The following is a 12,805-nucleotide window of genomic DNA, read 5'->3' as shown; positions in this document are numbered from 1 at the left end:
CACGTCCTCTCCAAGGGTCTTGCTAATCATCCAGAGATGACCTGTAGGTCAGCGGAAGCTTGCTGCCTCCTTCTCTTGGTGCCATGAGGCTCTGGACGCCTGTGCATCCCGTCGCTCTCAGGCAGAGGAACATTCCCCTGACCTACGCAGAGGATGCACGTTCTGTTGTCTTTTAGACACATTTTCCAGTCCCAGGCCTATGTGGTGTGAAGGAAGCCGGGGGTGGGGGGGGGTCGTCGCTGAGTCAGTCAACAAGCACCCATTGAGCACCCCAGTGATGGGGGATTGGTGTTGATGGGCATGAAAGAGACAGCGTGGGGTTTAGGGTCTGGAGGCAATATTATCTTTGAATTGCATTTGGAGATGGTTATAAAGAGTGGATTCCAAAGAAATGCATGCATATGTTCTCCAAAAGCCATGTGCGCTGAAACTCACAGCAGCATTTTCATGGAGGCCCCAAAACTCAGCCCCAGTGACGCCCACATCGAAGTGAACCCACCCCGGCTACTCGCAGCGACATGGGTGAACCTCTCAAACGTAACACTGGACCAAGGAAGCCAGGCAAAAACGACGCCAGGATGATTCCACTTACACAAAGTTCAAATTGTGATGAAACAAATCTCTGCCGAGAAAAGTCGAAGGAGGCTGGGGGGCGGGGCGTCGAGTGACCTATTTCGTAATCCAGGCGGTGGTTACAGGAGTCTCTATGACGGAATCCATTAAGCTCGGTACGCTTAGGGTTGGTACACTTGGCCTGTATACTTGCATGACGGGTATAAATTTTAAAGGGAGGAGGGAATGTAAGGTCTTGAGGTTTCCCCAAGGTTTTCCCCAGAGAAGGGCTGCTGCACCCGCGAGCCAGGCAGGTGGGCAGGGAGGTGGACGAAGAGCGCAGCTGCGGACTGAGGTTGGCAGTGGGTGCACGGAAGCCGCGAAGCCGGGCGGCCACAACCTCGCCAGGTGCTGCGCCGTCTCCGCCTCCGCGTCCTGCGTTGCTTGGCAACCGGTCTCCTAGGCGACGTGAGACGCTGAGCCTAGGGCCCAAGCGTGCCGGGCGCTCCAAGACCCCAGGCCCCATGGCGCAGAAGCCCATCAGCAGGGCCGCGGCCGAGCGCATGAACCTCGTGGCCCAGGACGAGATCTGGTAACGCCCGGGAACCGGGAACCCAGTGGGCTGGGCTGTTCCCACCTGAAGTGTTCAACCTGGCGGCCTCAGTTTCCCCACCGAGTCCTGGAGGTTGTTGACCTCTGGGCGCGAAGAGCGTGCCCTGGAGGTGGTCGGGGGCCTTGCGGAAAGGGGGCAGTGTTAGGGACGAAAGAGCCTTTCTTTCTCTTCTCTTAGGCACACCACAAAGGCGTGAAAGATTTTGCATCTGGCTTTACAACCCACTGCAAAGCTTTGCTTGTTGAGATACGACTGATGTGTGCTTATTTTTAATATTTACCAAATGTTTAAAAAATCTTAATGTTTGTTCAGTTCGAATGAGAGCACTTCACATTCTCTCTTGCTTGTCCTGGTTTTTGAACAAGAAGTTTTAATATAAAGATTAGATCCATTTTCTAAAAGATTCATGTTCAGCAGACATCTGTAATGGATGTTTTTATTTGGCATTCTATCCCATTGCTAAATAGTATCCCATCTCTTTGAAGTTTTAACCAGTATGAGAAGTTACTAATTTAGATGCAAGTAAGTAAATATTAGCAACAACAAACTGTCATGGCTTACCTCTTAAACTTCAGTTATCCTATTGTCATCTCTATGACTTTTACCATTTCCTTGAAAACCTTGTAATAGTCACTTCATATTTTTCTTTAAATTAGCTTTGTTTCACTTAATGAACTTATTTTTATAGGAAACTATATCACTCTTGAAAATGGAAAGCCAGTATTATTTGCAATAAATACATGCTATTATTATTTTTTAAATCTTTATTTTTATCCAAGTACCCACGATAGGAAATACTACCTAGCAGGGTATTAGAGGGTCTGTTCCCTCTGCCTAGAATGCCCTTTTCTCTCTTCCCCCACCAAACAAACTCCTACTCATCCTTCAAGACCCAAATCAGATGGCCCCTCCTGTGTGAACAGAGCCAATTAAGCCCTTAGACTGTTGTGTCCCATGTCCAAAGTGGCTATTGAACATTTGAAATGTGATTATTCCAAATTGGGGTGAGCAGTAAATGTAAAATACTAGATTTCAAAAACTTCATGCCCCTAAAAAGTGATACCAAAATTAAGTCCACCTGTTGATTTTTACTTTTTAAAAAATGTGGCTCTAGAAAATTTTAAATTACATATATGGCTCATATTTTTGTCTCATGTTACAGCTCCCTTGGAAATAAGACTCTGCTTTAAATGCTCAGTGCCCAGGGAAAGAGCCTGGCCAGGGCCTCTGAAACTGTTGAGACATCAGAGGGGGCTTGAGGTGCAGATATTGATTCCAAAATAGGAAAAGAAACTTGAAAATCAAAATGAATAAATGTTTAATCAGATTTTTGCAAAATGTGACACACCCGCTCTTCAACTGCAACTCAGTTCAGCTCCTAGGTAGTTATGTATAAATTATATTCAATGTGGAGGAAAAGCAGGGCCAGGATTAGGGTGGGATGAGTGAGGCATCTGGAGTGCAATAGTTCGGGGGGGGCTCCATCTCAAGGTCATGCAGGTGCTGGCTCTGCACTTGCAAGAACCTGAGAGTGGGCGCCTCCTTAAATTTTGCATCCCAGGGCCTTCTCACTCACTCTGCCCTGGTCTTTGCTCTGAAAACAAAGGAACTTTATATGTACCTCCATAATGATTTAACACTCCCCCATTACTATAGGTCCAGGGGCCCCCAAAACAAGGATTCCATTCCTAGATGACCCCTCGGGCAGAGTCAGCCCCAGTCCTGTCTGCTCCCCGAGGTACCATCCAACCAGCATCTCTGGTTCTTAGACATGTGTCTCCCTTACATTAGTGGGAAGTCCCCAGCGACAGGGACTCCTGCTCCCTCCCTGACACGGAATCATCATTCAGTCCAGATGCATTGAAGAATGTAAACTTCTCCCCATTGCACCTTAGGGTTTGCTACTTTAACCCTTTTCAAATGTTGTCTGGCATGTAAGAGCTTTCTTTTTCAGGAAGTACCGCCTGAAGGCTGAAAACGAAGCACGGCAAAACTGGGCCCCGAACTGGGGATTTTTAACAACCCCCCTCGAGGAGGTAAATGTAAATTTGATGAGCTCGGAGGTTATAGAATCAATCATTTCCAAGAATAAATGGTTATGAAGTGTATAATTTGCAAGAATAAATTTAAAGAGCATGCTGTAGGCCAAGACGGCTGACATCTGAAGTTTCCTCCCATTCACAAATTTATTGAGCACTTACTATGTTATGTGCCAGGCACGTTCTAGGTGCTTCATCCGAACCAGCTCGTTGAACCCACACGACAACCCCTGTGCGGAGGGGGTTGCTCTTTGATGTCCCTTTTCCAAATGAGGAAGTTGAGCTCAAAGAAGCGCAAAGTCACACAGCTCAGAAAGAGAGGCACCAGGGGGAGATGCTGGTCTGGCTGATTCCAGGGCCACTCAGCCTTGGAATTCCCATCTGTAAAATGGGGTGATAGTCCTCACTGCCTCACTGAGTGACTGTGACGTTCAGATGGAAAGAGAGGAGAGGCCAAGTGAATATCGGCATGATTATTAGGAAAATACTCTTGGTATTTCCTACACCAGATAGGAAACAAAAACGAGGAAAAGGACCAGGCATAATTAATAGGGAGGGATGGGGACACCAGCAAAGAGACCACTGACCCCATCCAGAGGCAGCCACCATCAGCCCGGCTGAGGGCTACCAGGCAAGCAGACTGGCTGTATTTTCTGACTGTTCAAGAGAGTCCAGAAATCCAGATGCTTTAATGAAATCTTCTGAGTCTAGAATAGTGGCTTGGATTTATAAGACACCAACAGGCCTGCAGAATGCTTGTGTGAGCTTCACTGGGATTGTGGCCAGTGGTTTGCAACCTTCCACGTGATCTCCAGGACACAACATGAGGAAACCACATTTCTCTGGAGGGAGGCAGAATCGCACAAAGGCCACATAATTCGAAATGTTCATGATTCTAGGCAGCGTAAAGCCCCTTTGTAATTCACCCCGTCCCACTAGCGCTGAAATTATGGCATTCTTAATGAGTTTTTTTTAATACTTAGAGAGTTACACAATTTGAAATTATATGCATAAAATGGGTCCTTATTAATATAATATGCATAAAAGAGTCTATATTAATATTCCTTATGTGTAATTAAGTTGGGTTTTTGAAGAGTTCAAAATTGCTTTAAAAATTAAAAGGGGGGATGGAGGCTCTCCTCATAGTTTACAGGTTGGTCCTGAACCTTGCTGCCATGTTTTACTCTGAGTCCATAACCTGTGACGTGTTCTCAGATCACTCGACAGGGGTGTAAATAGGCAGTCTGCAAGGGCCTGGGGCTGAGCTCACACGCAGGCTGGCCAGTCCCTGCTCTGCCCCTTTCTAACTGTGATCTGAGCACCGCCTTACCTGTAAAGTGCCTTGTCCTAGGGGGCAGTGAGGGGAAGCTTCCGAGGTCTCACCCTGCGGGGCCCCATCCCTGGGGATTGTGTTTCAGCTGATCAAGTGTGAAGAAGAGCCTGCCACCCCAAAGCCCAAAATCGAGCTTCCCGAGCGCTTCCGCATCCGGCCAGTGACCCCAGTGGAGAAATACATCAAGGTTAGCAAAGTCCTTTTAAGTACTTGCTTTGCTAAGTAAGAAATCAACCCCACCGGAGATGGTGTTTCTCCGGTGTTGCTGCAGGTGGGCCCAGCCACCTGCACAGGTAAGAACACAGCGGCGCCCGGCCTGCGGGGAGGCGGGTTTCCAGCCCTTTCCAAGCGCCTACATGAGAGACACAGCGGGTTACTGGTCCCTACACGGGCGGGACCTCAGAGGCCAGAGGAAGGAGTTGGGATCTGAGCCCGATTTGCAGTGGGAAGCAGGGCCACGGCGTGTTGAGAATTGTCTTTTTAAGAGATCGCTCTTGTTGCTGAGTGAGGGACCAGGCTGTCCAGAGGGGTGAAGACTTAGATGGTGTTCCCACCTGAGACCCATCAGCTGTGGATGTAGGGTAGATGCCTCTAGAAGTTGCTGAGCTCTGTATGTCCCTGGGTCTCCTCTCATGCGTCTGTCACTTTAATCCTGGGTTCTGCTCTCTGCCCAGCTACGGAGAAGGCATTTCTGTGCCCTGATGGGGAGAGCAGATGAAAACTCAGGGTGAAGGCGGCCAGGGGTGGGGGAGTTAGGCTCTGGATTTTGTTTTCCTGACGCCCTCAGGGTCTGATGGGGTGGCCAGCTCGTTCGTAGTGGCTGCTCAGTGGGTACGATCTGTTAGCCGAATGAATGAATGAATGAATGAATGAATGCATTCCACTGAGATGTTGAGAGGGTTCCCCCCTGATTATACAACAATAGAGACTCACTGATTTTTCTAGAAATACAGCAAAATATAAATCATACATTAAAACATCTGTATGTACCCTGACCCATGGTTAACATTTTGGGGAGTTCCTTCCAGATGTTTTCTATGCCTCCATATACCACCAATAAATGCTAGCTCTTATTTTATTCCTGTCCTTTAGTTGCTCCCCATACTGAGTGCTTTATATGGTTATCTTATTTCCACAACATCCCTGGAAAGTGGCTATAATTGCCATCAAACCCATTTGGCAGATGAGGAAACTGAAGCTGACAAAGGCTGAATAACTTTCCCAAGGTCAAGTGGGTCTGATTCCAGAGCCATACTCTTAAATGTTATTTTTTGACTGCTCCTTCAATAAACACACACACATACACACACATGCATATATATATATTTAAAAACCAAACTCCACAGGCTGCTTTGTAATCTCCATTTTTCACTTAACAATATACCCTATATATCTTTCCATGCAGTTAATTGTAGCACTCCAAATCATTATTATGTTAATGACTGCATTTTTATCCATTGTATGGGTCGACCATGATTTGTATACCCTTCCCCTATCTCTGGACGTCTAGGTTGTACCCAGTTTGCAAGGAGCACCCTTGTAGACACAGTGTTTTGCTCCGGGTCAGTAAGTTTATTGGGAGACGTGCCCAGAAATGCAGTGGTTGTTCCAATGAACCACACACGTGCGGAACCCACCCTGCCCGCACAAACTCCGACTGGAAGCCTAGGGCTGGCCAGGGGACAGAGCAAGAGGGGCAGGTAGAGGCTCTGCTAGTTCTCCACAGCTGGGTTTTAATTCTGCCACCTCCCTACCCCCACCTCCACCCCAGAAGGGGACCCAGGGGTGAGGGACCCTGCTGTCTCTCCTGGCCACGAGCAGTCCCCGTAAGTGCCTTGCCCCTGGGGAAGCTGGGCCCCTCCCTCTGCCATCCTGACAAATGGCCCCCGTGCCTGCTCAGGCGGGGTGGCAGCTGCCACCAGAATCATCGTCTTTTCAAAGGAAGCGTTCCCACCTAGAGATCAGAACAGCATCCCCTTCTGGGGGGGAGAAGAGAGGAACTGTCCTGGGGCCAGAACAAAACGGAACCTGATTTCCCCCTGTGTGAGCCTCTGCTTAGGAGAAGGCCAGGTGTGGAAGCCACACCCCTGTCACAGCCTGCGGGGGTGGAAGGTGGGGGGTGGGGAGGAGTGGAGGGCCAGTCTCACGATCCAGCAGAGAGAGGCACTTTGCTTGTTTCCCTCTGAGCTTCCTTCCTTGCCGAAGAAATGGTTCCCGTCTTCCTCCTTCCCATCCCCTCTTCAGGTGGATAGACCCTTTAAAAATACATTGATGGTTTAACAGGCATCCTACACCCCAGAGGGCAATGCCGTGAAAAGCCTCCTTCCCTCCCCTGACTCCTGAGAGCTGTTGCCCCCGTCTCTGCACCCTTCCCCAGATGCAATATGCCTATCCAAGTGGATGTGGAGGGCTCTAGCCCTTTTTCCTTAGTACACAAATTATACCATATTTTACATCTTTTATGCATCTTTTTTTCTCTTAGCAGTTTGTCTTCAAAGTCGTTCCATCTGAGAATATACAGAGCTACCTCATTCTTTTAAACTGCTGCGTAGTTTTCCATGGTGCAGAGGGGCTGTGGCTGAATGGGTCCCCCATGGATGGACACGCAGGCTGTGTCCAGGCATTTGCTATGACAAACAGGGCCTTGGCATGTGCGCGTGCAGGTATTAGGATGTCTTAGGATAAATGCCTAAGGATGGATTGTCAGGTCAAAGAGTGTTTGCATTTTCATTTTTCGTAGATGACGGTAATACTGCCCTTCACAGAGAATTAACAACAGATTCTCCCATAAGCTCCTTCACGGTGGTGTTTTCATCTCTTTATCTGGTGGGTGAAGTGTGGCATCCCAGGGTGGGTTCTGACTGCATTTCTCTTACAAGTTGGAGATGGACTTGAAAGCTGGTCCGTGTGTTCCCGAGGTCTCAGCATCATGGAGAACTGGCTCGCTGGAGGAAATTCTGGCCCCACTGGCATTTGTTCATGACCCTCCTTGCATGGGGCCTCTCAAGAGATTAATTTTAATACCTCATCAAGAATATACGTTAAGGGGCTTCGTCCACCAGGACCGTCCTCTCCAGCCACCGCCTCACTCAAAGATCCTTTGAGCCAAGCGTGAACTCGTAACCCCAAGCATACTAAACCTCTTCATCTCGGTTCTTCTGCTGGAACAAATACCCCTCACTGCTGTCTTGGTTCAAATCCCCCCGTAAGAGCAGAACAGAAGATTATTCCAAATGGAAGGGAGAAATCTGCATAAACATTTAGCCTCATTTTCCAAAAATTTCCCAAATTTCAAGGAATTGACAAACAAAATCGTGGGGTTTTTTTCATTTCAGATAGAATCCCATTTCCCTTCTAGTTTTTAATTAAATTCAATTGTTTTTCATTCCTGTGGCATCTATGGTTTGGGGGGGGGTGTGTGTGTGTACACACACATGTATCATAAAACCTTCTAATCAAACCTATAACTGCCAGGATACCATCTGACAATGTTGCCACATATTTTATAAAGGCACTGTGAACTGTAGTATTTGATATTTCTGCACCTTACTTTTTTCTCTTTTTCGCTCTTTTACCAAATAAAAATTGTTTCATTGGGTCGTGAATTAAATGTGTTAAGCATTACAAGATGAAGAGACATGTTTGGTGATCGTTACTTTCAGGGAAAATGTGATCTCTGAGGCCAGCTGATTGGAGCGTGCTTACGTTCGGTGCACCTTACTTAGGGACCCTGGCTCTTTTGTCTTTTCTTTCTAATTTTTGCTTCCAGTTTTATTAAGCAGCTATAATTGACATACAGTACTAAGTAAGTATAAGGTGTGCAGCTTCATGAGTTGACTTACATACACCATGAAATGATGATCACAATAAGTTTAGCCAACATCCATCTTCTCATATAGATACAAAATTTAAGAAATAGAAAAAAAAATTATTTTCTCCTTGTGATGAGAATTCTTAGCATTCACTCTCTTAACAGCTTCCATATATAACGTAGAGCAGTGCTCATAATATTTATCCTGTTGTACGTTACATCCCTAGCACTTGTTTGTCTTATAACTGGAAGTCTGTACCTTTTGACCACCTTCATCCAATTCCCCCTCCCCCGCCCCCGCCTCTGGTAACCGCAAATCTAACCTCTTTTTCTACGAGTTTCTTTGTTTTTGAAGTATAATTGACCCACAACACTATGTTCGTTCTTATTATACAACGCAGTGATTCAATATTTCTAAACACTTCAAAATGATCACCATAAGTCTAGTTACGCTCTGTCACCATACAAAGATATTGCATAATTACTGACTATATTCCCCACACTGTACATTTCATCCCTGTGACTCATTTATTTTGCAGCTGGAAGTTTGTCCCTCTTACTTTCTCTCACCCATTTCTCTCCTCCTCCACCACCCCTCTGGCAACCACCTGTTTGTTCTCTGTTTCTATGTCTCTGTTTCTGTTTATTTTTTTCCATTTGTTTTGTTTTTTAGACTCTGCATGTAAGTAAAATCATGCAGTATTTGTCTTTCTCTGTCTGACTTATTTCACTTTTAAGTATCCTCTAGATCCATCTATGTTGTCACAAATGGGAAGATTTCATTAATTTTTATGGCTGAGTAATATTCCATTGTATATACAGACCACATCTTTATCCAGTCATCTGTTGATGGGCACTTAGGTTGCTTCCTTATCTTGGCTATTGTAAATAATGGTTCAATGAACATAGAGTTGCATATATCTTTTCGAATTAGTGTTTTCATTTACTTTAGGTAAGTACCCAGGGGTGGAATTGCTGGATAGTATGATAGTTCTATTTTTAATTTTTTGACAAACCTCCGTACTGTTTTCCACAGTGGCTGCACCGATTTCCATTCCCACCAACAGTGCAGGAGGGTTCCCTTTTCTCCACATCCTTGCCAACACTTGTCATTTGTTGTCTTTTTGATGATGGCGACTCTGACAGGGGTCATGATTAGTGACAGTGAACATCTTTTAACGTGACTGTTAACTACCTGTATATCTTCTTTGGAAAAATGTCTATTCAGGTCCTCTGCCCATTTTTTAATCAGGTTGTTTGCTTTTTTGAGGCCGAGTTGTATGAGTTCTTTGCATATCTTGGATATTAACCCTTTATCACGTACGTTTGCAAATATCTTCCCCCAGTCAGTAGGCGGCCTTTTTGTTCTGTTGATAGTTTCCTTCTCTGTGCAGAAGACGCCTTTTAGTTTGATGTAGTCCCATTTGTTTATTTTTCCCTTGCCTGAGGAGACATATCCAAAAAAATATTGCTAAGACCAATGTCAAAGAGTGTGCTGCCTATGTTTTCTTCTAGCAGTTTTATGGTTTCAGGTCTTACCTTTAAGTCTTTAATCCATTTGAGTTTAGTTTTGTGCATGGTGTGAGAAGCAGACCAGTTTGCTTCTTTTGCATGTCGCTGTCCTGTTTTCCCAACACCATTTATCGAGGAGGCTGCCTTTTCCCCACTGTATATTCTGCCTCCTTTGTCATGGATTAAGTGCCCATAGAAGTGCGGGTCCATTTCTGGGCTCTCTGTTCTGTTCCATTGACCTGTGTGTCTATTTTGGGGCCGGTACCGTGGTTCTTTCTGTCTTTTCCCCATCAGGCGTGCCGATCCTGATGCCTCCGTGGACACGCCTCGTGCTGCTGTGGCCCGAGGCGACTCAACCCCCTGCCTTTCTATTCCAGGTGCTCCCATCCCCCCCAGTCCCAAAGACGACCCAGGGCTTCATCGGCTGGAGATCCGGGGTGCCGGGCCTGAACAAGTGGCTGGAGCACGATTATGAGATCAGAAGCTGCAAAGGGGCGTATGCCAAGGAGCTAAACTGGCCGAAGCAAGGTGTCCACTGAGTCCAGACAGAGACCCCGGCCCCTGGGGCAAGGAAGGGTGGACCGCCAGGCGCCGGTGCCCATGCCCAGGAAAGGAAGAGTTCCCCGGCCTCCCCCCAAGGACAGGGTTCCCCTCCCCATCTGCTCATGGGATATTGTTGCAAAGAACACAAAACAGCCCTTGGACGTTTTCAATTCATCAATGCCTCCCTTCCAGAACATTCTTGTAACATATTCATTCTTGGCTAATGCAATGAATAAAGCAAAATAGACTCTCTGATTTTTTTTAATACCATGGGAATTTCTAGGTATAGCTTTTAAAAACACAATGTGATTTCATTTTTAAGTATTTGTCTAAAACCTTTAGTGTCACCTTCAATCCCCCTTCTCAGCATCCTTGTTGTAATGAGGTTGTTGGCCAGGTGTTTCTGTACCCAAATACCCCTGGGCCTGCTTTTCAGGAGGAATAAAGCGCTTTGAGCGTCCCTCGACACTCCTTCCCCAGGATATCTGCAATACGTCAACAGCTTTAAAGCAAAAAAGAGCACAAGATGTGCCATTGAGTGCAGATTTCCTAGAGAGGATGGGTTACCCAAGCGCTCCGTAGAAAACCTTCCCCGATTACCTGGTCCACCCCCCTGACCCCATCACCACGCAGACAGCAGCCGAGCTGGGCAACGAGGCCCTCGTCCGTCCCCCGTGGACGTTTGACATTAATCCCTTGGTCAACATTTGATTTCCGGTCCCTGCTTGTCCCTGAGGCTTTGCTTCACCTCCTACAACTGGGGCTGGGGGTGGAGAGTGCGGTGTCCAGTTGGTGAAAGAGGGCAACAAGGAAGAGCCAGCAGGCCCTGAGGCCCCGCCAACCGGACCCCAGGCAGTAGGAAAGCGGAGAGTTTGTAGGTGGCCTGGGAAGGCGGGTCGGTGTTTCGTTTCTGAGTAGCAGCGGTGGTGCCTCCTTCACACCTGGGGTGGGCAGAGGTGGAGGGCAGCCATATCAGTTACCTGCCCTCCACGGAGTCACGTTCCTTCCTCCCTCTGGTTGGTCCAGTGTCACTGTTCACGGGATGGGTTCCTCCCTGGGTTTGCTTGAGTGAGGGGGCTGGAGGTGATTGTATCCCATGGAATCCGCCTACAAGTCCCACCCATCCAAACCTTTCCTGCTCACCTGTCTGTCCAGGTGTGGTGGGAGTGCTTTACCAATCCAAGAATCCCTCATCTAGAACCTTCCCCCGACCCTGGACGCTGGCCTCCCCTAGCACACTTCTACAGGGACTCCATGACTTTGGGGGCACCAAATGCTGGGGGACAGAATTCCTCCTGAGTCTGGGCCATCCCCTGCAAGTTCTGGGCTCAGTGTCCAAATCCCAGAGGCCCCTGGCTGAAGAGCTTCTCTTGTTCAGGGATGTGGTTCTCTATAAAGCCTGCAGGATGTGCTTTGAGAGATTGGGTTTCTCACCCATGGGTAGGGGGTGCTGACTGCCGACAGCTCCAGAGCCAGCCAGTCGGGCGCTGAGAACAGAGCCACCGAGCAAAATCTCCTCCCAGCCACCTAGTCGGTTCTCTGCCCCACACGGCCCTCCTCCAGCCCAGAGCTGGATACTCAGGTTCTCACGGGCTGCCCAGCCTGGAAGAGCTGGAACAGGAGAGAAACAGCCCTTCAAGAAGCCTCGTCATTCCCTCTGAGTGCGGTGCCTACACTCATCACCTGCCACATGGGTCACATGGGCCACGGCCACCAGGAAATCCCACGGTCGTCATGCTCACATCCCACCTGCCACCCACAGACCACACATTTAAAGGAGAAATGTCACAGCTCTTTAGGTCCTGAGAAAAAAGAGGACCAAGGTATTACGGGCTAAACTGTGTCCCCCCAAAAAAGATCTGTCAAAGTCCTATCGTCCAGCACCTGTGAATGTGGCCTGATTTACAAATAGGGTGATTGCAGAGGGAATGAGTTAAGATGAGGTCATACTGGAGTGGGGGTGTGGGGTTAATCCAATGTGACTGGTGTCCTTGTAAGAAGAGGAGAGACACGGGGAGGACAAGGCCACATGAAGACACAGGCACACAGGGGAGAAGCCACGTGACCACAGAGGCAGAAATTGGAGTGATGTATCTACAAGCCAAGGGATGCCAAGAACTGCCAGCAAACCACCAGGAGCCAGGAAGAGGCAAGGAAGGATTCCACCCTACAGGCTGCAGAGGGAGCACGGCCCTGCCGACACCTTGATCTCAGACTGCCAGCCCCCAGAACTGTGAGAGAACCAGCTTCTGTTACTTAAGCTGCCCGGTCTGTGGTCCTTGGTTACGGCTGTGCAGGAGAAGAGCAGAGTATTGAATACATTTTGCTGCCTCCCTCTCCCCCCGTTCAGAAAATACCCTCCTCTGAGCACGTGTCCTTCATTGGTCTTGACTCAGGCTATG

General features: G+C 47.8%; 1 protein-coding gene across 1 annotated transcript; it reads left to right on the top strand.

The window, feature by feature from the left end:
- Positions 1-989: 989 nt before the first annotated feature.
- On the top strand, positions 990-10,655 carry CIMIP1 (ciliary microtubule inner protein 1). The gene is made up of 4 exons (XM_082359341.1): positions 990-1,144; positions 3,120-3,201; positions 4,623-4,724; positions 10,238-10,655. The coding sequence occupies exons 1-4, from the start codon at positions 1,077-1,079 to the stop codon at positions 10,397-10,399; spliced, it is 414 nt and encodes a 137-aa protein (XP_082215467.1). The 5' UTR covers positions 990-1,076; the 3' UTR covers positions 10,400-10,655.
- Positions 10,656-12,805: the final 2,150 nt, after the last annotated feature.

The sequence above is a fragment of the Balaenoptera borealis genome, assembly GCF_965194805.1.
Source record: "Balaenoptera borealis genome assembly, chromosome: 16".
Lineage (NCBI taxonomy): Eukaryota > Metazoa > Chordata > Mammalia > Artiodactyla > Balaenopteridae > Balaenoptera > Balaenoptera borealis.
This window is presented reverse-complemented; position numbering and strand designations above follow the sequence as displayed.